The sequence below is a fragment of the Chiloscyllium plagiosum genome, chromosome 9 (genome assembly GCF_004010195.1).
Source record: "Chiloscyllium plagiosum isolate BGI_BamShark_2017 chromosome 9, ASM401019v2, whole genome shotgun sequence".
Classification (NCBI taxonomy): Eukaryota; Metazoa; Chordata; class Chondrichthyes; order Orectolobiformes; family Hemiscylliidae; genus Chiloscyllium; species Chiloscyllium plagiosum.
The window spans coordinates 24,008,550-24,035,256 of record NC_057718.1 but is presented as its reverse complement, the minus strand read 5'-3'; the positions used below and the strand labels follow the sequence as shown (position 1 = coordinate 24,035,256).

General features: G+C 40.8%; 1 protein-coding gene across 1 annotated transcript in view; it reads right to left on the bottom strand.

The window, feature by feature from the left end:
- Positions 1–26,707, bottom strand: part of fmn2b (formin 2b) — a 463,563-nt gene that overhangs the window by 387,919 nt on the left and 48,937 nt on the right. Inside the window, exons 2-5 of the mRNA XM_043696758.1 lie at positions 25,448–25,623; positions 7,232–8,029; positions 6,770–6,914; positions 4,550–4,561 (exon numbers count right to left, since the gene is read on the bottom strand). Of these exons, the coding sequence (XP_043552693.1) occupies positions 4,550–4,561; positions 6,770–6,914; positions 7,232–8,029; positions 25,448–25,623 (1,131 nt within the window). The remainder of the gene's footprint in view (positions 1–4,549; positions 4,562–6,769; positions 6,915–7,231; positions 8,030–25,447; positions 25,624–26,707) is intronic.

The following is a 26,707-nucleotide window of genomic DNA, read 5'->3' as shown; positions in this document are numbered from 1 at the left end:
CCTTCACTATCCTATCTACCTGCGACTCCACTTTCAAGGAGCTATGAACCTGCACTCCAAGGTCTCTTTGTTCAGCAACACTCCAGAAGTGCAGCGAAGAAGGTTACCTCAGATTACAATAGGATCTGGACCAGATGGGCCAATGGGCTGAGAAGTGGCAGATGGAGTTTAATTCAGATAAATGCGAGGTCCTGCATTTTGGGAAAGCAAATCTTAGCAGGACTTATACACTTAATGGTAAGGTCCTCGGGCAGGTGGGACTAGACTGGGTTGGGATATCTGGTCGGCATGGATGGGTTGGACCGAAGGGTCTGTTTCCATGCTGTACATCTCAATGACTCTATATGAAACCATATGTCAATAAGGATCAGTCTGAGCCTAAATTAACAGTGTTGCAGAAGGGCAAACTCAAACCGCTATTTATAAGTTCATTCACACCTTTTATCTCAGCATGGTGGCTCAGCGGTTAGCACTGTTGCCTCAGCACCAGGGTACCAGGTTTGATTCCAGCCTTGGGTGACGGTCTGTGTGGAATTTGCACATTCTCCCAGTGTCTGCGTGGGTTTCCTCTGGGTGGTCCAGTTTCCTCCCACAGTCCAAAGATGTGCAGGTCAGGTGAATTGGCCATGCTAAATTGCCCACAGTGTTAGGTGCATTAGTCAGAGCAAAATGGGTCTGGGTGGGTTACTGTTCGGTGGGTCAGTGTGGACTGGTTGGGCCGAAGGGCCTGTTTCTACACTGTAGGGAATCTAATCATCTCCATTTCTAACTTCCAGCAAGTTTAACTGTGGACTATTTAGTTTAGAACAATAACACAGACTCAGGAAAATAAAAACAGGTCTATGTCGGAGGTCAGATACAAGGAACAATTGTTTTATAAGTAAGGACTAAGAAGGCGCTCACTTTCTCTCATCAAGCCAAACACAGTCAGTGATGAGCGAAAAGCAAGTTTAAACCAACAATCCTTTAGCATAAGCTCAAGATTATCTACAAACTTTGTCAAGCCGGAGGAAAGAATTCAGCAGCTATGCCTAGTTTTGCTCAGTTTTCATTCTTCCCAACTCAACAAAGCCCTTACAACTTTAAAGTGAAACTTCCTGTTGGTATAGACGCCCATCCTCCTGCCTCTCCTTTTTAAGGTCATTACTTGTGTACATGTTTAGGGTCACATTTTCTTAGGTTAATAAATAAAATTCCATTCTCATCATTCAAGGAACCTTAGAAGTGGTGCTCTTTCACTTTAAAACTGGCTTAAGTAAGTTTAATTCACAAGTAATAGTTATGTGCTATAATGGAAGTTAACTTCTTGCTTAAACTGATCACAAGGTGGTCAAAGGGGAGCTAATCATCTCTTATCATTTGCATTTAAAATTAGTTGGTGATTTTATTACTATCACTCAAGTTAACTTACTGCTGGGTTTTGTAATCAACAAACCTCCTCTGGTTTAAAACCAAAAGCTTTGCTGCCAAGTTACTTTGACAATAAACCATGCATAATGAAATGGAGACACACACACCACTTTGTGTAAATGTACAGGTATCATTTATGAATCTATAAACTCCTGGCTGTTCACATCATTCATCTGCTACACCTCAACACATTGAAGGCTTTAGACCTTCCAGAGGTCACAGTTTTGCAATAGGTCACGATCACTGCATTCTGGAACATCATTTGCTACACATTACAAAGAGATTAAGATACATTGTGGGATATACAAAGGACTGTTCATTCGGTCTTGAAAAGGATTTTAGAAAGACAAAGAGCGAAGCAAATGTAATGAAAAACATGAAGGAGTGCAATGGAATGTGCAATTGAGAATGAATCTCAAGTAGCGACAATTGGCAGAAAAAAAGTCTGAAAATGCATAAATTTCAAGGTCACGATTTATATTTTAAAAAAATCATTGTTTGGAGCTATGCAAGGGTTGAAATGAGAACGAGAAGGATAGCTGAAATGGCAAACTACATGAAATTCAAAACTTGTTCAAGAGGGAGAAGGATAGTGTTTGGTCTTGTTCAGATATCCACTACAGAGAAAGTGCATCTTGACCATTATAGATTGAAGTAAACAAACTGCTGACTCACACCAGAAGTGCAATTGGCCTTCATACAAATGATGACAGATGGCAGAAATTATCCAGCTCAAATGTGAAACTAGTGGAAGTTCTGATGTCACTGAGACATTTAATTTTTTTTAAAAAAAAAACAAAAGCTAAAAGTTAAATTTTTTTTAAAAAGAGGTGCTCCAAAATTTACAAGGCATTTGGTGAGAGCACATCTAGTGTTTTATTCTCCTTATTTAAACGAGGAATATACTTGCATTGCAAGTAGTTTAGAGAAGGCTCACTGGACTTATTACTGGGATGAAGGTGATAGTCCTATGGAAGGAAGTCTGAGCAAGTTGGGATTATGCTCATTTGAGTTTGAAACAATAAGAAACAAGCTTATTGATGCAATATAATCTGATGGGTCTGAACAGCATTGGTTCCAAGATGATGCATCTTTTCATGGAGTAAATCAAAACATTAAGTGCAAGGGTTATGAACTGTTGATATTTTCTGTCCTAGAGGACTGCAAATAGTAAATGGGTATGCGAAAGACAGATGGACAGAACTTTGGGTACCAAGGAACTCAAAACGCTTGATAATTAGAGAGAGGACGAGAAAACAGAGCTGCGGTAGTTATTCAGCCATAATCAGGGGGCGTCACGGTGGCACAGTGGTTAGCACTGCTGCCTCACAGCGCCAGAGACCCGGGTTTGATTCCTGCCTCAGGTGACTGTGTGGAGTTTGCACATTCTCCCGGTGCCTGTGTGGGTTTCCTCCGGGTGCTCTGGTTTCTCCTACAATCCAAAGGTGCGCTGGTCAGGTGAATTGGCCATGTTAAATTGCCCATAGTGTTTAGTGCATTAGTCAGGGGTAAAACCTAGAGTAGGGGAATGAGTCTGAGTGGTTTATTTTTCAGAGAATTGGTGTGGACTTATTGGACTGAAGATCCTGTTTCCGCAATGTAGGGAATCTAATCTGATCTTGATGAACAGCAGAATAGGCTCAAGGGGTTTTCGGCCTAATACATGTTTTTATACGTCGAGTTCAGGTTCTGTATAGCCATGTAGGAAATATTGCAAAATGTGCAGATGAAATCAGAATCATGGTTTAATGCAAAGTGACCTGCATGCAACAATGAGGGAAAACAGATTAGTTCATTGGGTTCTCTGAATGTTAATGCAGAGGCATAAAGCAGCACAGAGAATATGGAGAGAATGCACACTTATAAAGGAAGTGCAGAGCAACTACAGATTCAGGTACTCAAATCTTTGGTGTCCTATTTTAAGCTCTCAACATTAAGAAGCATGAACAGACAGATTACAGAAGGCGATTATGAGGGAACATCATGAATGAAGGGTATGAAGGGTTTGAATGGAAAAACCAAGAATATTTTCACCTAAGAAAAAGTTAGCAACAATGTGCTCAGTAAAACTGTATGAGCATTCAGCCAAAGGTATAGCTTGGAAGACACCAGCCAGCACGGTCTCTTGCTGAGCACAGCACGTAAGTAGGAACACATTAAAACCTATCGGAGCTGCCCAGCAAGAATGAAGGAATTGGCCACACTGCTAAATATTGAAGGAAATGTTGGTTAAGAATAGATTAGATTAGATTACTTACAGTGTGGAAACAGGCCCTTCGGCCCAACAAGTCCACACCGACCCGCCGAAGCGTATACCACCCAGACCCATACTCCTACATTTACCCCTTCACCTAACACTACGGGCAATTTAGCATGGCCAATTCACCTAACCTGCACATTTTTGGACTGTGGGAGGAAACCGGAGCACCCAGAGGAAACCCACGCAGACACGGGGAGAATGTGCAAACTCCACACAGACAGTTACCTGAGGCGGGAGTTGAACCCGGGTCTCTGGCGCTGTGAGGCAGCAGTGCTAACCACTGTGCCACCGTGCCAATATTAAAAAATGTGGAAAAACAGGGAAGAGCTGAAGAGTGAACGTTTCAATTTCCATCTGTTATTTTAAGGATTCACTGTCCTGACAAGTTGAACAGTAAGAAATTGAAGGGATGCCAGGAGAAATGCAGAGGAATCGTGTTTCCAACTAAAGTAGTGAAAACAGTATCGCTAATAATCTGTAATATTTGAAATGGTAGCTTTTCTCTAAGAGCTGAAGGTGGCTCTAATACTCCAGAAGTACCCCATTCAAGGTTCTACCATCCCATGGGAAATTCATTTACATTCTGAAGCTTGCTGTTTTGCCCATACAGTCACCACAATGTGTGGGGAACCATGCATCTGGACAAATAACAGGCCCAACACCACTCTGCTATTATTTGCACGAGACTCCCACTGGGTCACTGCTTACTCATAATCTGACTCATTCACCATCAGCATCATTGCAGTTTTGACTTTTACATCAATAAAAATGTCAAAGAATAATTCTTCCCCTCAAACATTTCCTCCCACACCTTGATCAAGAGATGAACTGCCAGACTGTGAATCAAAAACAATTTATGAACCTGTTTTGGATACCTACCTTTTATTTCCTCTAAAAAGGCATGATTGCATAAAGTGAACAAAAAAAAAAGCTGTGTTAGTTTTGCCTTAAATGCTCTTCGCTGTTCTAAAATAAACTGTATTGAAAACAATATAGTCCGTTAAAGCAGCTTAAGTGAACAAAGGGCATTTATGTTGCAACAGACAAGACCACTGATTTGAATGAGCCATTTAGAAATATAGAAACAATTGCTTAGGTAGGTAGAAACAAATTTTCTCATGGTTAAAGGGTGTGGAACCAGAATTACAAGATTACATTTTTAGACTTGGGTCATGGCAGAAGTTGTTCTTTTACATACAATGTGAGGCCACATGTTGCACTTGTGGAGTTAGCAACTGCAACAGACTCCACAGTAACATGAATGGGCAATGTAGTAGTATAATGGTGAGGTCATTTAACTGTGAATCCACAAGCCCATACCAAGGCACTGGGGACATAGATTCAAATCTCACCACAGCAGTCAAGTGGAATGTGAATTTAATTCATAAATTCTGGAATAAAGGGATAGTAATTATGGGATCAGTAAGAGTAACCACTACACCCATTCCCATTTGTAGTAAAAAAAACCTCATCTAGCTTTTGACTGCCCATTAGGGAAGGCAATCTGCCATCCTTACCAGTGTGACTCCAGACCCACAGCAATGGCTGCCCACTCAGTGGCCTCTACTGTCCTTCAGTTCAAGCGCAATTAATACAAATGCTGCCAGAGACACCAATGGAGGATCAGAAAAGATGGAGAAAGAAAACGCCTTTGCGTGTCAATTGCCTGCAGCATCCTAAGATCCAGGCAGCTCTTCCGCTAGGCCCTCCTTAAATATCTTAAAATATATTTTAAATTTAACCAAAAATCAAGCTTGCACTTAAATAAAAGCAAAAGTTCTGTGGATGCCAAAAACAGTCAGCAGGTTAGGCAGCAGTGGCAATAAAAACAGGCTAATTTTCCAGGTGTTTGACCTTGCATGGAGGTCTGATGAAAGAAAAAAAAACACAGAACCTGAAACATTAACTTTAACTTTTCACCTCACCAATGCTGCCTGACCCAGAATATTTCCAGCATTTTCAATAGTTTGCATTTCTATTTTAAGTTGTTGGCTTATCCCGCTTTTCTGTGTGCGCGCGTGTGGGGGGGTTAAAAAGTGGGATAATTTCACCGAAGCTCACTTCTTCTTTTGAAGGGAAAGGGGTTGTTTAAAACAAAAAGAAAAAATATGTTCCCCCTCAAAAACAACTTGCAGATGGGAACCTGCTGATACAGCTAATATCGTTCATGTTACTGAGATTACTCAGAGTAGAAAATGCAATGTCTTCGGATTCTAGAACTAATCACACTTTTAGACTCCATGCTGGAGCTTAATAGAGATTATTCTTCTTTCTGCTTTTCGTGTAGTTGGTGAACTGAGAGACTGATGCATTGTTGCTCAGAAACCATTGCACCCTGACAATATGTTCACAATTAGGCTCTCTCGCTCGATGAATACTATCAGACTGAACTCCATGAGAAGGGCAAGGTTGTGCTGCATCTAAATAATTTGACACTTAGATTGGTGACTGCTTTAGTGCATCAAGTTGCCACCCACATACATGGACATTTAGCATAAAAGAATATTAGGGTCTGCACTGGCCACCAGCTGCAGAAGAGACTGAGCCTTGGTTTCAACTGGCTCTGTGCCAGAACAAGTCTCCACTTACCTGCTTCTCAAATCAGTGCAGATCAGACTTTTTTTTTGGGGGGGGGGGGGGTCACATGCACCAGGTGGGCTAGGAGGCCCCATGAAGGGGGATGGCAATAGCCTATTGGTATTATTACTGGCCTGTTAATCCAGACCATGTTCTGGTTACCAGGACTCAAATCCCACCGTGGCATTCGGTGGAATTTGAATTCAATAAAATTTCTGGAATTTAAAAAAAAAGTCGAATGATGACCATGAATCAATTGTCAATTGTCAGAAAAACCCCATCTGGTTGACTACTGTCAGTTAGGCCAGGCCATACTTACATGACCTGGCCTACATGTGATTCCAGGCCCGCAGCAATGTGGTTTTACTCTTAACTGACCTGTGGTCTAGCTAGCGACGCCCTCATCCCACGAATTAACAAAACAAAGTGCAAAGAAACCAAAGATACAACAACCAACAGACTTCAGCTTTATTGAAATAAACCTTTCAAACGTTTGGCTCTTTACCCATCACATTTGCTCACCAGATTCTGCAGACTTCAGGTTTCCCTCTGTCCAGGGTTTGGCAGGTGGCCACACAGCCTGAATTTTCCCAGGGACGCGACCTTCCACGTGGTCTCGTGACTGGGTCGGTTGGCTGACTGCTGCCCACGTGTACAGCTTGTCTTGCTTTATTCAAGAACCAAACAAGGGGAAAAAAAAAAGTCAGCATTAACTTTCACTGATGAGGCAGAACAGCTATAGTCTTTCAAGTGGATTAGAAAACAAATAAACAGTGCTTCTTACAAAACAGCTTCAAAACTGTACATTGGAGAGCCAGAGTCTGAGAAAGGATTGTATCAAAAAGAACACAAGAAAACGCATGTTTCCCACAATCCAAATAGATCATGCTTTATGCTACACACCATTTCAAAAGTAGAAGTGAGAGCTGTCTTTTGGGATATTTCCTGTACAGTACTAAGAGTTATACCACTACACTGCTTTACCTGCCCAAAACTGCTACCCGGCTCTGGTCTTCCCTTGGTCTGCAGATCATGGTGGGCAATTAAGGCTTCGTTACATTTTCGTCGCACAGTCCTCTTCAACCTCAGTAAAGCTAGGTCAGGATCTGCTTGTTTCATTTTACAAAGAGTTTCTCGCTCACCTACTTTAGTGTCCTTCCTCACTATCAGCAAGTTTGTGAAAACCTCTGGAACTTTTCCTTCTGAGGCAGCAGAAGTGGAGGTCTCACAGGACCAGTTATTATTACAGTCATCAAGAAATCTATTCCTTCTGGGTACCACATCAGCATTTTCCACACCGGTTTCAGTTGCAATCTGATCACAATAATCGATTGATGCAGAGCCAAAAATACTCCCGGCACAGCCTCTGCAGTTCAGACTGGGTGGTGGCTGGCCCATTTGCACTCTCTTCACACTCTTCTCTCTCATCATTAAAGCATTTCCATTTCCACTACTGCAAACCACCACCCCATTTATCCCCTCATAAACATCACCACCTTCATTGTTGTTGCTCGATTCCTGGTCCCACGCTTTTAACCACTCTGTAGAGACCAAGTGTTGCAACGCAGTTACTTCAGCTGCTTGCCTTTGCTCCGACAGAAAACCAGGAGGTCTTGAAGAGGCTTTGTCCGTTTTCTCAGCTAAGCAGGAACTTACTGTAGTTTTTTCTGCTGTTTCCAATGCAGTGCTCAGGATATTAGCCAAACTCAGGCTGTTGCTCATCGCTTTACAGGAGGATTGTTCAGTTTGGCCTTGCATTTTATCCCCCACATCTACTGCTCCCTTATCACAAACAGACATACGTAATTTTTTCCGGGCTTGCTGAGTTCCACCGCACATCCTTCAACTTTTATTATCCATGATCAAATATTCTGCTGTGTTGTATTTCCATAGTTCAACTGTAGCAGGATAATCCTTTGAAGGTTTAGCAGGGTCCTCACTGAAATCTTTGTTTTTCTTTACATTCTATTACCTGATGATGATTTCCCTCACATCTTACTGCATCACAAGGCTCCCTGTGCAATGTCCACAGCATCTGCAGGGCTCAGAGATGGCAACGCATACAGACCTGAGAGATCAACTTCCAATGTAACTGATCTGGTATCAGACGACAAACAAGACTGCACTAAATCATTAAACAGCCAGGTTACAGCGACACGCTAATCCTCTCCTACACTCAGTTCAAAATTATCTGAGTATTAAAAACCAGCATAGTCATTCACTATAAAACTACCCACTGTTATACAGTGTATTTGTTTGCAACATGCACATTCAAGGGCACTAGACAGGGTTATTGCGAGCTGAATGCCTACTGGACAAAGTCAGCATCAGACCAGTTAGAGAAAAAAAGACAAATTTGCATAAACTTGAGCAGGATTCAGTGCCTGGCTCAGCGATGTGGTTAGAACAGCAACATTCTTACTTTTACTTTTCACGCTCTAATCCGACCAGCTGAATATTCAGTAAAATCGCATAAACAACAAATCCTGGTCGACCAGATTAATATTGGTGTGTTAAAAATTACATTACAAACATTGGGATATACTGCAGGAAAAGAAAAACGTGCCGAAAGGGGAAATTGCAATCTACATCAAGAAAGAGAAATGAAAAATTCATTGTAAGAGGTGGGAGTATTGAAAGAACAATTTGCTGACTCATGTTGGAGAATATTCATGGGACTGGGTTTTGCAGTGAGCAGCAAAGACAGCTTCTCAAAAGCAACCAGTGATGGGATTTCACATTTCGCAACGTTTATCTCAATCTGGTGATGTTGAAGGGAACAGCAGACATCCAACAACAATGGTAATCAAGCTCAAGGTGTCAACCACACTGAAACATTCTAACAGACATCAAACCAGGAGGTTAAAAGCCCGGCTCTGCCAACAATTTCTATAAATGTTAGGGCATGAAATAATAATGAAGACACATACGTTAGCCTGAAATATCAAGATTAAAGACTATTAAAATGCTATAAGATCAGTAATAGCAAACATCCAAGCTTCCACAGTGAGATATTATTCAGTAGTAGGAATAACTCTACACATTCTGGATTAGTGGTGCTGGAAGAGCACAGCAGTTCAGGCAGCATCCGAGGAGCAGTAAAATCGACGTTTCGGGCAAAAGGCAGAGAGCTTGAAGCTGGGGAGATAAGCTAGAGGAGGGTGGGGGTGGGGAGAAAGTAGCATAGAGTACAATAGGTGACGAGTTGTTGAGTAACTTATTTCCACCATTCCCAGTTATTACACAGTTTAAAAAAAACTGGTACGGGGGTGTGGGGTGGGGGGAGAAATAAAGCACATGCAAGCGTGCATAATTCCCTGTCGTAGATATTTATTTGAATAAGCATTTCATGAACTGGGATGTGAATGCTGAATAAACAATGTTCTCGAATAGGAACTTTCTTGCCCTGTTGAAAAGGAGACTAATGAGTTACTGCATCAGTTCATCTCTCGGAGTAGGGGGCAATGATGTAGTATGAAGGACAATGGTCTAGTAGGGAGGTGATGGTATTGTCAGTGGACTTGTAATCTAAAGTTGTGGGTTCTGGAGAGCTGGGTTGAGATCCCATCACAACAAATGGTGGAATTTGAATTTGAAAAACTGAAATGAAGCCTAATGGTGAAACCATTGATCATAAAAACCCTGGGTAAAAGCAAATTACTGTGGATGCTGGAATCTGAAACCAAAAGAGAAAATGCCAGAAAATCTCAGCAGCTAAAAAAAAAGTGGAGAAATAGGGAGGTATTTATACTATTTCTCCCTTTTTTTAGCTTTGACAAAGGATCAGTTAGACTCGAAACGTCAGCTCTTTTCTCTCCTTACAGATGCTGCCAGACCTGCTGACATTTTCCAACATCTTCTCTTTTGATCATAAAAACCATCTGGTTCGCAAACTTTCTTTGTGGAATGAAATCCGCCATCTCTAACTGGTCTGGCCTACATGCGACGCTAAAAAGGTCAAAAACACTACTAAAATATACAAGGTAAACCAGACCGATTGGAAACAATAGCAAACTCAGCCCGGTTGACTCTACAAATACCTCTTTATTAATATCTGAGGAATAGTGTCAAGATTGGAGAGCTGTCTCAAGCATTAGCCTGACATTGCAGACAGAAGGTCTCCCAGATACACCATCGATGGTGGTGATGTCCTGTCCCAGTAGCAGGTCAGATCCAACAGACTGGCAACAGTGGTACCCAGTGCCCTGGGAGGCCTCTGCTTTCAATCTGGATCCAAAAGGAGCTTCATGGCATCAGAGCAAACATCAGCAAGGAAAACCTCCTGCTAATGACCATGTACTGCCTAATACCATTTGTGTAGTTGAGGTTGTGGGTTGGGCAGGTGCTAAGGAACATTGGTCAATTTCTGTGGTACATTTTTGCAGATGACACACACTGCTGCTACATGATTGCCACCATATCCATAAACAGTCACCCCACCACCTAGAATGACAAAAAAAAAAACAGCAGACTTAGGGGCAAAAACCAGCCCTGCAAGCAACATTCCCAGTTAGCGACACGGCTGTGCTCCAAAAAAAAAAAAAAAAAATTCGACCACACCAATGACAGCATTAATTTCCAATTCCCCAGACATTCTGTTGTCACACTCCATGGCCTATACAGCTGGAGAAAATAAGAGGGATTGCTGCTTTCAGGTTTCCCTCCAAAAACACACATCACATGAATGAACAGAAGACAAAGCAAAGCAATAAGTAGAGAAGAGAGAGAAAGTTCCGCTGCCACATGTCCTGCTCCCTCATTTCATAATGTAACGATATTACAGCTTTGTATTCTCAAAAAAAAAATCAACAGATGCTATATTTTCACAGTCACAGAAAGAAAAACGTTGCTCAAAGTACAACTAATATTCAAGCTTCAGTCTCTGAGGTGAGGAGAGAAAATTAGTGCCGGATCAAATAAGGACTGGAGTTTAACATTGAAGGGGGCATTCCAGTGTTGTACTTTAAAGACAAGTACTAGATCAACAAAGGTTTTGACCCTTAAAGCAAGCAGTTTGGACTCAAAATCAAGCACTGAAGCAAAGAAACATTTTCAGTAACAGTCCTTTGGTGTCAGGAGTAAAAGACATTCAGTGTAATTTATACCCCATCTTTTTGCCACACCAAATTCAAGGACATTAAATGTACCACTGCACATTGGGAAATGTTTTATTAAAATGGCTGCCATGTTTGTCACACAAGTCAGCATTTAAAAAGTAGCACTGGTACTTGAATCAAAATAAATGCTAACAAAGTACATTTGCAAAGCTCAAGGACATAGAATCATAGAATCCCTAGTCTGGAAGCAGGCCATTTGGCCCATCAAGTCCACATGAACCCTCCAAAGAGTATCCGACCTAGACCCACATACCCCCACCCTCTTTCTGTAACCCTGCATTTCCCATGCCTGCACATCCCTAGACACTATGAGCAATTTAGCATGACCAATCCATCAAAAGTACAGATGGGAGTTTGGACCATGGGAGGAATCTGGTGCACCCGGAAGAAACTGATGCAGACAATGGGAGAATGTGTAAACTCCATGCAAAGAGACAGTCACCTGAGGTTGGAATCAAACCCAGGCCTCTGGTGCTGAGAGGTCACTGGCCCACCATGTGGCTCTGGAACATTAAGACTAAGGTAAGTCTTTAGTTTCTGCACATCAATGATGCATAAAAATACTATACATTGGACATGTGGAGACCAACTCATATCTACACAGAAACATGACAACGTTCTTGCACTAAATTCATATTTATGCACAGCAAGTGCAAAATTTAAGAGGGTTAGCTTCTTTTGAAAGCACTAATTATGCAGCAAGATTAAATGGTCTGTATTGTTTTAAGATTGTATGTTTATTCAGAAGTGCAATTTTTATAAAAATCAGCAAAAACTGACTCACGTTAATGCTCTTGCTCAGCGTCAATTGATTTTTGCAGATGCGGTGCGAAAAAAAATTAACCATAAAGACTGCTCTCTAAACTCCCACAGCTCCCTTTAATCCATTTGGAGCCTGTACTGCCACAGAACAAAGGCATGTACTGAGACAAGCAGGGCAGTGACCAAGCGAAGACAAAGGAACAGCAAGTCGACGGCAGGAAAATCCCTAAGTTGTCCTGATGAGCTATAAACAGACCCATGTGGCTACATGGGAAAGCTGCTATCATTTAAAAAGCAAGGCCAGTTATGCTGTTGCAATAATGAATTTACTTCAGTAAAAGGAGAGCTCAAGTCTGAAAGGACAACATTGTTAAAACCTGAACTTTGTATTGGGATTATGTACTCAGGATCAGCACATTACCAGCAGGGTTTCTGGCATTTACAATACTTGCTGGCAGTCAACCACGGTTTGGCAGAATGTCAAACTGTTACATTTTATGTTCCTTTAAAAATAAAGTACAAAGTAGAAAAGCAGCCCAAGGTTAAAAAGTTAGAATTGCTTTGATCTAGATTCTCATTTGGTACACTAGCCATGGTTCATACATCATAAAACTGGGCTTAGATGCCTTATCCATGCGCAGTTAATTAATTCTCTGGTCCTTATACCATGCAACAGGGAACAAACATTGCTGCAAACTTTAAATACGTGCTCAAAACTGCAAAATTCCAGATCGGGGATTTGATTCACTTCATTCAGTATTTCACCTCTCCCTGAAAATACAAATACATTTATGTTAATAATCAAATCCTTTCTGGACACCATTCCCTATTTCTACTGCCACTTTTACTTGGTTTGGAATTAAAAATCTTGGCCATATTTCCCTCGTCAAATGAAACATAAAACTTGAAGCCATGAAAAATTGGTTACTTGACAATTTCACACTACTGACCTGCTAGATTTTACAATTATTCACCGCAATCCAAATTTTATTCGAATCGGTTGATCAAGAGACGCAATAAGATGCTGTCCACCATCTGCAAAGTATTATACCAGCTAATAATCCAAACACTGAGGGGGTCATATTTTTAAAAGAATTCCTTCACATAGTAATGGAATCAAATCTGACTAACACAAATCAACACTTTCTAAGCTACTAGGGCGTGTTTAATTTAAAAAATCAGCAAAAGAAGGGAAACAAAGACTAGCACCTGAGAAATTTAAGATCTTGCTGCAAGTGAAAGGTGCATTTGTTCATTATTTCAATGGGATTTCTGAGTGTCAGTACACAGTTTTGCAAATGTCACAACAGGTAACTCATACAGGTAGCTAAGATGTGTTACAATGATGATCTCAACTGGTGCACCACTGGACAAGTCAGATTGCAGAATGAAATCTGGCCTGATTTTTAAAACATCTACCTTTTAGTTAACAACAGTGGTCATTCACCAAAGTAATCACTGCAGTGTTTCTCGAACAGACTTTAAATGCTCAAGAGACAAATATAAAACAAACCATGTTATCTACTTGTTTCAAAAATAAATTTTAAAAACAGTTTGAATAAAAATTCCCCAACATCACTTTGCAGTGATTCAGATCCAGATAAACTACCCCATTAAGTTTGCTATTCACAAGATTTTCTCAGATGTTTGTGCTGAATTTCAGTGCTCTCTTTGCTTCCCTGGTGGACTTAAAGAAATGCAAGAATTTTGAATGGATAAATATTTCAGAGCACCATGCTGACTACCGCCTGGGTTTAATCACCATTTTATGAGAAACCATTTCAACTGCTGTAGGCATCAGTAATATCAATGTTTGCTTGTGCTGTGTTGTCATAGGAAGAGGAGATGGGGACCAAATACAATCAGTTATTTATCCGAATTAAATGTGCATCAACAGAAATACTCAAGAGGAGAATGTCAGAGTCTGGTCCTGGCTTACAAATATTTGTGATTCACATACTAAGAGTTCTTCAGAGGGTTGTCTGTTTATATGGATCACAATGCTGGTGTTTTTCAGAATGATTGAGTCAAGAAAACTCATTGTTTTGTTACAGTTTAACTATATAATAATTATAATCAATAATATTCTAGCAGAAGCTTTAAGGACAAACAAATAATATGAATATGATGATCAAAACGTAGTTATGTGATTATTATTAAAAAAAGTCTTGTGTTTAATGAGTTTTATTACTGTTAATGCTGAATAGAAACAGTGATAACGCTGATAGGAAATGGCACTGAAGGTTACCTATCTCCTGGGGAGATTCGGCTCCAAAGTTTTCTTACAAGAGAACCTAATGCACACATTAGATTTAAAATTTTTAATAACTTGCAGATTTCAAAGCAAACATTACTGCGCAACTTATAGACCAATCTAAACTTTTCTCTTATGTCACCGTGCTTGCCCTATACAGTTCTCTATTCCACTTTTGATATATAGTGGAAGGGTACTGGTCGGTATGGCGGGAAAGGAAGAAGTGGAGGGCTTTGAGTCCTTCGTGATGGGGGATGGAGGTGTACAGGGACTGGATGTCCATGGTGAAAATAATACAGGGACTAATATTGAATAGTATGACAATTCAACAAGACAAGCTGAGAAACAGTGGAGAGATAACTCTGCTGGTTATGATCATCATTAGATGGTGGTGAAAGACAACCTTGGGTAAAAAGGTAACATGGAGCATCAGTGTAGGTGGAAGCCAGGTCACAGATCACATAACAGCAGTTACATCGTAGGCCAGAAAATGTACAGGAAGAAATAAAAAGGGCATTTAAAGGGCATTAATAGGCCTTCCCTTTACTCCAAGGCTGTGCCTTCGGGTCCTAGTCTCTCCGACCAATGGAAACATCTTGCAAACATCCACTCTGTCCAGGCCATTCAGTATTCTGTTAGTTTCTATTGGATCCCCCATTGATGTAGACCCAAAGTCCTTGAACATTCCTCATATGTTCATTCCTGGGACCATTCCTGTGAACCACCTCTGAACACGCTCCAGGACAAGTACATGCTTCCTGAAATATGGAGCCCAAAACGGTGCACAATACTGTAAATGACCAGATCAATTTTTGACCATTTACTTTAATATCTCCTTATCATAGAATCACTCAGTGGTTTACTGCATAGGAGGCACCCATTCAGTCTGTTGAATGTGCTGGCCCTTATTGAAGAAGCCATTCACCATTTGGAATGTCACTGGGTCACATTTCTGGACTTGCCTTACTAATGGCTTTGTGTGACCAGATATAAAGCACATGGATTGCAATGGTTCAAGGCAGCAGCTCACTACAACCACCTTCAAGGGCAAGTAGGGACAGGCAATAAACACTGGCGCAGGCAGCACCACTCAACCCACAAGTAAACTTAAATAAAACATCTTCATTCCTCCCAGTCCTAAAGTGTAAAGGTATCCTTCAGTGCCATTTTCTATCAACTTTAACACTGTTTCTATTCGGCATTAACAGTAATAAACCTCATTAAACATAAGACTTTTTATAATAATCATACACAGCTAAATTTTGATCATAGTATTCATATTAATGGTATTTGTTCTTAAAGTTTCTGCTAGAATATGAATTATATTATCAAAAACTGTAACAAAACAACGAGTTTTTTTAACTCAATCATTCTGAAAAACACCAGCATTGTGATCCATATATACAGACAGCCTTCTGAAGAACTGTTAGTACGTGAATCACAAATATTTGTACAGCCAAGATCAGACTCTGACTTTCTCCTCTTGAGTATCTCTGTTGACACACATTTACTTTGTTGGATAAATAACTGATTAGGCATTTGGTCCCCAACTCCTCTTCCTATGACAACACAGCACAAACGAATGTTGATATACTGATGCCTACAGCCAGTTGAAATGGTTTCTCAGAAAATGGTGATTTAAACCCATGCTGTAGTCTGAAGTACTTATCCATTCAAAATTCTTGCATTTCCTTATGTCCCGCACAAACATCTGATAAAATCCACTCTTCCCGTTTATAGAGTAGAATCACAGAATCCCTACAGTATGGAACCAAGGCATACAGCCCCATTGAGTCTAACTTGACCCTTTAAAGTGCATCCCACCCACACCGCTACCCTATCCCTGTAACCCTGCATTTCCCATGGCTAATCCACCTAGCCTGCACATCCCTAGGCACTATGGGTAGCTGTGCTAACCATGAAGCCACCTTGCTGCCCTAACATACTTGCAAAATTTCACATTTTGCCTCTGAGAAAATCTAAGATAACCCTTTTCTTGCTTCTCTATGAGTAATTTAACCATATCCCATGATATGACACAAATAGGTCACTTGCACTTTGATACAAATTTGGCAGACAGTGAATTTGCCAACTTGGCTCTTTGTAGCTGATAAGCCAGTGAGTGTTGTAAATGATTAGATTAGATTAGATTAGATTAGATTAGATTAGATTACTTACAGTTTGGAAACAGGCCCTTCGGCCCAACAAGTCCACACCGCCCCACCGAAGCGCAACCCACCCATACCCCTACATGTACCCCTTACCTAACACTACGGGCAATTTAGCACGGGCAATTTAGCATGGCCAATTCACCTGACCTGCACATCTTTTGGACTGTGGGAGGAAACCGGAGCACCCGGAGGAAACCCACGTAGACAGGGGGAGAAGGTGCAAACTCCACACAGTCAGTCGCCTGAGGCGGGAATTGAACGCGGGTCTCTGGCGCTGTGAGGCAGCAGTGCTAACCACTGTGCCGCCCGTGTTCCCAGGTTTGGCTGAACACAACCACGCCATGGTGCTGTGCAATATAGTTGCATAACCCTTCAACCGTGTTTATTTCAACCACCATGTTGGCATTGCAAAAACTAATATTTCTTTGCCTGTATCAGTCAACGGAACTTGCCAATATCCTTTTCACATATCAATTTTTGTAAGTTATCATGCATGTCTAATCCTTCCAGTACAACCCACCAATTTGTTACAGTGATAAATCGATAGCCTTTGTGATATTACTGGAACTGATGAATCGCAACATCCTAGCTACAGTACCATGATTCAATTCAATGTAATTGACCATCACAAACTTGATTTCTTCTCTTACTGGAGATAAACTTTCTAGGTTGTGTGCAATGATGTAGTTATGTAGAGAATGCACCCCTTTATTAATATCACACACCAACACTGCTTTCCTAGCTTATTTACATACATCAACTCAAGTCTGTAATAGGCTATGTCACATTGTTTTTTGGGAAAATAGCACAACAGAACTTAAGTATTTCTATATTACCCAATCTGAATACAGGAAGGTCAACTTCTGAATTACTGAATTGATTCATTTCTGAATTATAGTTCACTATTAATTTTCAACACTAAATGCGGTTCCGTTCAGACTAACTTAACATAATGTTTCAAGTATTAACATGGCACACGGTGATTTTTTTTTCTTCTCTAATCTAGAGTACTTGTTACATAACTTGCATCAAGTTCCTTTTCAATTTGATAAGTCTGTGAATCTCACTTTAATAATGGTCTAGAAACAAGTAACACTATTGTCACCAGCAACATAACTGCAAGCTTTGGCCTTTTCATCGGTTCCAGTTTTCATTCTTTGGCAAGAACTTTTCAAATGGTTAAAACATAAGCTTTGGTTAGTTTTACTCAAAAACCTGACACTTCAATCAAAGCATAATCTCTGATCTTTCTGTCATAAAGTTTTCTTCAATTAAAATTTAAAATGCCTCCTCATCTCACATGCACACTGAGAAATGCTCATGGGATCTAAGATTGCTAGCTGGGCCAACATTTATTACCCATCCCTAGTTGTTCTAGAGAAGGTGGTGGTGAGCTGCCTTCTTGAACTGGTGCAGTCCATGTGCTTTATGTAGACCACAGTGCCCTGAAGGAGGGTATTCCATCACTTTAGCCCAACGACACTGAAAGAATGACTATCTATTTCCAAGCCAAGATGGCAAGTGACTCAGACGGAAATTTGATGGTGATGGGTCTCCCAAATATCTGCTTGTTCTTGTCCTTTTTGGATGGAGGGGGTGATATATTTGGACGGTGCAGATTAAGGATCTTTGTTGGATTTCAGCAGTAAGCTAGACACCTTTCTCCCCATACCTTTTGATCCCTTTAGCCTCAAGAACTAAACATTGCTACTTCTTAAAAACATTCCATGCGTAGGCCTCAACCACCCCAACACACCCACCCCTCTTGGCCCCCTCCCCAAAACTCCACAGACTCACCAATCTCTAGTGAAGGAATTTCTCATCATCTATCCCAAATAGCTTTCCCTATATCCTTACACCGTGAGCCATAATTCAGACTGCTTTCTTCATAAAACTCAAACTTAGCAACCTCGTAGCAGAGATCAGTTTGCCTCAACTGATGATGTCACCTTGGCATTTTCTCTGGAAACAGCTCTTGCTTCACCTGATGGACACACTACCATCACCGTTAACTTCAATGGCGTGATGCATTTCCAATGTGAATCTACAGCTACAAAGAAATTCTGTACACCTTCATAAACTGTCATGTGCTCAAATATACAACTGAAATCATCAAGTTCTCTTTCTACGATGGGTTAATTCAGATATGTCAATGGTATTCTATATACATTCCAGCTGGTTTTAAAAAAAATCCAGAGAGTATTAAGACTTGTACCAGAACAATCAGTCAGGTTTGCAATCAAGCTACATATATGCACAGAAGACTTTGCTTTATGCAGCCTAAAGAGGAGTTGGCGCAGTGTATGCAGCTTTTTCCATTGTGAAAGGGTTATGGGGACAATAATCACTGCTGTATTCCCAATTACAATATCACATGTCATTTGCCTGCTTGTTATGTAGTTAACCAGCCAGCTGAGATTGACACAGTTGAATGAATCCAACTGTATCACCATGGTCTAAACATTTCGTATCCTCTCTTATGTTGTATCAATTGATGTTCACTTTTAAAACTGGATTTCTTGTATTTAAGTGCTGATGAACAAGGCCAAGTTGAAAGCTTCAACTTTGACTCTAACAATATTTCTGTTATGTTATTTGTGACCTCAACACCCAATACAAACAAAATCTACTCAAATTATCTACCATTTCCTGATTTTCCTTGAAATCCTCATTCTGTTGAGTGATGCTTACTTCATTTTTTTCCTTTTTAAAGTACCTACATTACTGACTGTAATTACATCAGAGAGCTTTCTCCAATTTGCTTTTTCCTCCCTTAAATATTTCAGTCATTCCTTCTCATTCTTTATATCTGGTCCAGTCTTCTGACTTGCCTTTCAGGTTGGTGGAATTACACATACTGCTTTTTCCTTCTTTAAATACCTTCACTTGCAAACTGACAACTTAATTTTGTAGAAACATAAACCTGACTTCCCAGGGCTTGTTTGTTGTTTTAAACAATTTAAGTTACATTGGCATGGTCGTTCTGCATAGTGCTTGTCATTAGCTGTTTAGGTTAGCAGCAGTGAAAGTAAGCACAACTCAGATTGTTGTCCTGTAACTAATTAAGTTAGGTTGCTGAGCTTGAAGGTTTGTTTTCATCAATAAACTAGGTTATATCATCAGTGAGTCTCTGGTGAAGTGCTGGTGGTTTGTCACACCTCTCTTAAGGTTTCTTAAGGTGGGCGGTGTCATTTCCGGTTCTATTTTTTTTTCAAGGGAAGCGAGATAGGGTCTAAATCAATGTGTTTATTGATGGAGTTCTGGTTAGAATGCCATGCCTCTAAGAATTCTCGCGCATGTCTTTGTTTTGCCGTCCTAGAATGTGTGTGGTATTCCCGTCAAAATGGTGTCCTTCTTTGTCTATATGTATAGAAACTAGTGAGAGTGGGGTGTGTCTTTTGGTGGCTAGTTGGTGTTCATGTATCCTGGTGGCATGATTCCTGCTGGTTTGTCCGATGTTTTTTTTTAAAACAGTTCTTGCTTGCTAGCTTGTAAATGGCGTTAGTTTTGCTGGTAGTATCTAATGGATCCTTTCAGTTCATTAGTCACTATTTAAGTGTGTTGGTAGGTTTGTGGGCTACCATGATGCCAAGGGATCTGAATATGTCTTTAATGTAAGGTAATGTAGCTATAGTTTATGGTTGTATTGTCTGTTTGTTTTGGTTGGTATTGGAGGAATCAGTGGATTTTGTTTATTGGGTAACCATTTCTCTTTAAAACTTTGTATAGATATTTTTCTTCTGCTGTTTGTAGTTCTTGGGTGCTGCAGTGTGATGTAGCTCGTTGAAATAACGTCTTGATGCAGCTCCTTTTGAGTGTGTTGGCATAAATAATTCTGAAGTATTTGGTTTATGTTTGTTGTTTTTCTGTAGATGCTGGTTTGAAGCTCTCAACTGTACGTTCAACTGTCACGTTTAGGAGCAGAAGTCTGTTGTCGTTCTCCTCCTCATTTGTGAATTTTATGCCTGTCAGGATATTGTTGATGGTGATGTACGTTTCCTCCACTTTGTTCCGTTTTGTGATGACAAAAGGTGTCATCTATGTCACAGACCCAAAGTTTGGGTTGGATAGATGGGAGGGCAGCTTGTTCAAGTCTCTGCATTACTGCTTCCACTCTGTGCCCTGATATTGGTGATCCCATAGGTGTTCCGTTGACCTGTTTGTAGGTTTTATTATTGAATGTGAAGTGGGTGGTGAGTGCTGGAGACTTCAAAATCTTATTGTGTCTACGGTGATGTAATGATTTAAGTTTCAATACCAGAACACTGACTGCACAATTAATGCTTTACCTCTTTTGATCTTGCTACAATTAAACATTGACACTTGGTTAATTGTATGTCTACCTCAAGTCCAGAGGATTTAACATATTGAACATCTACATACTGCTGCTACAGTCATGATTCACAAGGTACATGACAATAACTCAAATACTTCCTCTGACAGCATCTTCCAAACCAGCAAGCTTTACCACCTCAAACAAGGATAGCAGATGTTAAGGAACACCAATACCTCCACAAAACCTTCACTCGGAAGCAATTTTCCACTAAAACCTGCTATTGTCATCCAATTATCTTATTAGGTATTGCATTTTTGAGCAGTTTATTTCCAACTTCAAGTGGATATTAATTTAATCAACTGAGAACTGCTCTCATTGTCCACCCTTGCTTATGACTGTCGAGGCGGGATATGACAAAGCCAGTAAGCACAATTCACACATATAAAAAAAAAACTCTTGCTTCCTTTAATCTGCCACTATTCAACACACCAGCCAGTTTACCAATTGTAGAAGAATGAAATAACTATATCACTGCCATCTGGAGTTTGGGTTCTGGTTGAATACACTCCACCAAGGTTTCTCCACAAGACCTTACACATCTGAATTCCCTAACCAATCAAACAACCTTTACAACATCTCCCATGCCATGTAGTATTCAAAGCAAATAGGAACAATACATGAACACTTTTTAATATTCCAATAAATTCCATTTTGGATCACTCGCAATATTTAGGAGTTTAGTATTTAATTGATGGTGACACCAGGACAATCCTGGAGAGTTGATAACCCTTTTACATCACAATCTCTATTTTATGCATGTACACACATTGTGAGATTTATCTATATTTTGACATTATTTTCGTGTTTGGATTTTTAAATTACTGGCATGTGGGCTTGGTCTGGTGTCTATGACAGAGCTTAATGAACAACTTGTAAATATTTCTGTAGACTTGCTGGTTTAATTTTAAAAACAGGATGAGGGGGGCTTCCTGGAATGGAATAATGGATTTTGGGTGGGTTTTTACAAACAATTAGCAATTATACATTAGGCTTCTGTTAGAATAATTCAGATTTTGTTTTAAGGTTAAAATAGAAATAGCTGAAGAAACCTTTGGTTTTTAATTTTGCAGAAGTCTTAGTTTTAACTGAGATGTCTGAGACAGTTTCTCCTGAAGACAGATAGTCTACAACTGTTGAAAAATAAGTTACCTTATTGGAAAGATTTGTTTTACAGTTCCATACCAGAAGTGGATGATTAACACCATAAGGGAGAAATTTGTGTACAAGAGTTAACCTGTAAACCCACATGAAGTTTCAGCTGGGATTAGAAGGAGCAGAAACTTATATGTATGTTGCTTATGCAGTTAACTAAATCATTTATGATTTATTTTTAATCTTTAAGTCAAGGAAGTAGTCAGACTAAGTGTTAGTTAGTTAAACAAAAATTAGTTAAACTGCATTAACCAAGTCAGATGCTGATACAAACAGCTTCTGTGTAAATGCAACATGACTGAACCAGCCTTAACCCGGAGCCTTACTTGGAAACGGGACACAAGGATCATCCCATACCACTCCAAGACAGACAAAGCAATAGGGTTTACTCAAGGATGGGAACAAAGCACAGGCTTTGGAGAAGAAATAGGATGGCGCCTGGGAAGACAGGAATGACGAGACGGTGGTTAACACAGGTACCTTGCCACTTCTGCAGTGCGTGAAAAACAAGATGTTTGTTTAAAACAGACTGTCAGAATTTGTGAGATTCATTGTCTACATGATAATGTATAAATGTGATGAATTCTGGGTGAGTCAGAGTGCTATCTCAGAATTTTTTCTGAGGTAGACTCTTCCCAACATTGGCTTAATAAACGACCCGTAACTTGAGATTCCGGAGATCACGGTGTAGAACAATCACAAGACCACTTGGAGACTTATTTTGAAGCTAAAAAAAGTCTAAGTTCAATTGCATCCAGACAGGTTCAGATTGTTAACTGAAATTCAATTCACAGTTTTAAGTTCTATAAAACGTGATTGAGGAGAGAATTCTCTCTGGTTAATTAGTACTGTAAAGGAGTATTGTTAAGATTAAGTGGGAGGAGATTTTACATGTTTTAAAATCTTTGAGCTGCTGTAAATGCAAATTGTTTGATTTGTTCTATTTTATCTTAATTTATTTTGCATAATAAACTAAAAACCGAAAGATGCTGTAAATCACAAATGACAACAGAAGTTGCTGGAAAAGCTCAGGTCCAGCAACCATTCCTCAGAATGGAAGTTTGAGGAAGGATCATTGAATCTGAAACATAATTGATTTCCCTTCACAAATACTGCCAGACATGAACTTTTCCAGCAACTTCTGTTTTTGTTGCCATAATAAACTTTTGTTCTAGTATTAACATTTCAGTGAAAGCCCACTTCCACAAAACACAACTCAAAGGCAGCGTCCGAGGAACAGAAGAATCGACATTTCAGGCATAAGCCCCTCATTTGGAATGAGGCTTGTGGGCAGGGGGGTTGAGAGATAAATGAGAGGGGGGTGTTGCCAGTGCAACTGCAGAAGATGGACTGTTCCACTGTTCCACGTACCTGACAAAGAGGCAGGTAGAGCTGAGTCCCATGAGGTTCATTATCTGTGAACCCCACACCACCCGATCCTACCAAAAATTCACAAACCTGACTTCCTCAGTCAACCCATTGTCTCAGTGTGCTCCTATCCCATTGAATTCATCTCTGCATATTTCAACATCATACTGTCCACCTTAGTCCAGGAACTCCCCACCTACATTCGGGACACCACCCACTCCCTTCACCACTTCCACGATTTTCATATCCCTGGCCCCTAACACCTCATCTTCACCATGGATATCCAGTCCCTGCACACATCCATCCAAGCCCTCAGTTTCTTCCTCTCATGCCGTCCCAACCTGTACCCTTCCACTGACACTCTCATCTGCCTGGCTGAACTGGTCCTCCCCCTTAATAACTTCTTTGAATACTCCCACTTCCTGCAGCCATGTGCAAACGCATGGGACCCAGCTATGCCTGCCTCTTTGTTGGACATCACAGGATGACCAATTCCACCTTAGGAAATCCCAGATGGCGGCCTACTTCCAAGATCGCAATTTCCCTTCCGACGCAGTTGATGCCCTCCAGCATATCTCCTCCACATCCTGCAACACCGCCCTCGAACCCCACCCCTCCCAATGCAACAAGGACAGAAACCTCCCGGTCCTCCCCTTCCACGCCACCACCTCCGCATACATCATATGCGGATGTATGATCCGCCACTTTCGCCATCTACAGATAGATCCCACCACCAGAGATATATTTCCCTCCACACCCTTACCAGCGTTCCAGAGAGACCATTCCTTCCGTGACTCCCTCGTCAGGTCCACGCTCCCCCCGCCCCCGTTTCCCCCCCACCCCAGCCCACTCCACACTCCCAACACCTTGCCTTGCCACCGCAGGAAGTGCAAAACTTGCACTCACCCTCACCTACGTCCAAGACCCCAAAGGATCCTTCCATATCTGACAGAAGTTTATCTGTACCTCCACTAATATCATCTACTGTATTCGTTGCACCCGATGTGGTCTCCTTTACATTGGGGACTCGGGACGCCTTCTTGTGGATGGTTTCAGAGAACATCTCTGAGACACCTGCACCCACCAACCCCACTGTCCCGTGGCTGAACACTTCAATTCCCTCTCCCACTCCGTCAAGGACATGCAGGTCCTGGGCCTTCTCCACCACCAAAGTGTTACCACCTGACACCTGGAGGAAGAATGATTCATGTTCTGCCTTGGGACCCTGTAACCACATGGAATCAATGTGGATTTCACCAGTTGCCTCATTTCCCCTCCCCCCACATTACCCCAGTCCCAAGCATCCACCTCGACACCGCCCTCATGACCTGTCCATCACCTTTCCTATCAATCTGCTCCACCCTCCTCTCCGACCTATCACATTCTCAGCTACTTTCCCTCAAATCCCACCCCTCACATTTATCTCTCAGTTCCCCTGGCCCACAAGCCTCATTCTTGATGACGGGCGTATGCCCGAAACTTCAATTCTTATGCTCCTTGGATACTGCATGATCTGCTGTGCTTTTCCAGCACCACACATTGGACTCTGATCCAGCATCTGCAGTCCTCACTTTCTCACAATTCATCAAGCCAGTAACTATATTAACTGATATCATTGCACACATAAACATACTGTAGCAAGCACTGGGTTTGCAAATCATAACCACATCATAATTCCAAGCTCTTGTACTTTGATAAAATCTGTGCAGTGATTATCACCAGCGAAGTCATTCTGTTGTGCCTTTTGTCACCAGAGGCACTGGTCATCTACTCTTGAAGAGTTTTGTGGTGCAATGAGGCTTCCTCTTCCTCAGAAAGGTACAATTCCAATATCAGTAGGTGAAGACCATGGAGGTGTGCGTATAACTCAGCAAAATAAGTTGATCTATTTCAAAAATCTTCAACCCCCACCAGTACCGTGTGCCCTACCATACACTGTAACTAAATTTTTCACACAAATGAGAAAACAATTAATATTACCTGGAAATCTATGATTCCCAGATTCAGTACACACCTAACAAGAACGTAAAAGAAACTTACATCAAACTTGGTGGCGGGTGGTGGCATATCTCCACAAAATTGTTCCCTGAAGCAGTCCCCGAATGGAAGGAGCAAACCCATGGCCAGAATACGAGAGCAAAGTTTCTCTGCTTCATGCTCACCATCAAGCTGCACTTTCTCCTGCTGTCCAAAAAGCTTCTCCAACAAGGTTCTCCCTGTGTTAAAAACAATTGAAGCACACACTTAAACATTGACGGGATTTGCAAATAGGAAACAAATGCTTATTTATCAAGCAAAGTGTCCAAGTTAAATTCTCGTAGATGGTCTTTCGTTTGCCATAAATAGTTGCAGTTTAGTTATGTGACATCTTCTTGCAGTCAAGATATTAATATTGACTAGAATGAAACAGAACATTAATAAGACTTAATATTACACCAGGGAGGACCTTTGTCTGCCTTTCTCTCAAATAAAATTTGCTGAATGGCCACATTTCCAGAAGTTAAGAACGGTCATAAGTTTATGATTTTATGTTGGGACAAAATGATAAAAGACCACCTACTGAAAATCAAATGCTATGAAAATAAGCTAGATTATGTAAAGTGATGTAATTTTTTGTTCCCTTCCAAAGCCTGTTGGTGATAGAAGACGCCTTTAGGTTTCAAGATGCAACTATGTCTGAAAATTGGCTTTCGAACGTGAATTGTCTGAAAGAGAAATGGTCACTATCTTTTGAAAGATGCAACAGTATAATGTCAGAATTAAGTTGTGTAAATATAGTTGGGTCATTTCTGCGAAAAGTTCTTCTGACTTGTATTTTATGAGCATATCTTGCAAAGTGAAGCTACAATGCTACCAACCATCTATTATGTAGTCAAAAGGGGAATAATAAATTCTTTAAAACAGATTCAGAGTGATGGGATTTGATTTATGGTCTAATGATCTCTTCCTTTCCTGAATTTCTGCTTTTTGTCATTTACAGAAATGATTTGGATGCGAGCATAAGAGGTAGGGTTAGTAAGTTTGCAGATAACACCAAAATTGGAGGTGCAGTGGACAGCGAAGAGGGTTACCTCAGATTACAACAGGATCTGGACCAGATGGACCAATGGACTGAGAAGTGGCAGATGGAGTTTAATTCAGATAAATGCGAGGTGCTGCATTTTGGGAAAGCAAATCTTAGCAGGACTTATACACTTAATGGTAAGGTCCTAGGGAGTGTTGCTGAACAAAGAGACCTTGGAGTGCAGGTTCATAGCTCCTTGAAAATGGAGTCGCAGGTTGATAGGATAGTGAAGGCGG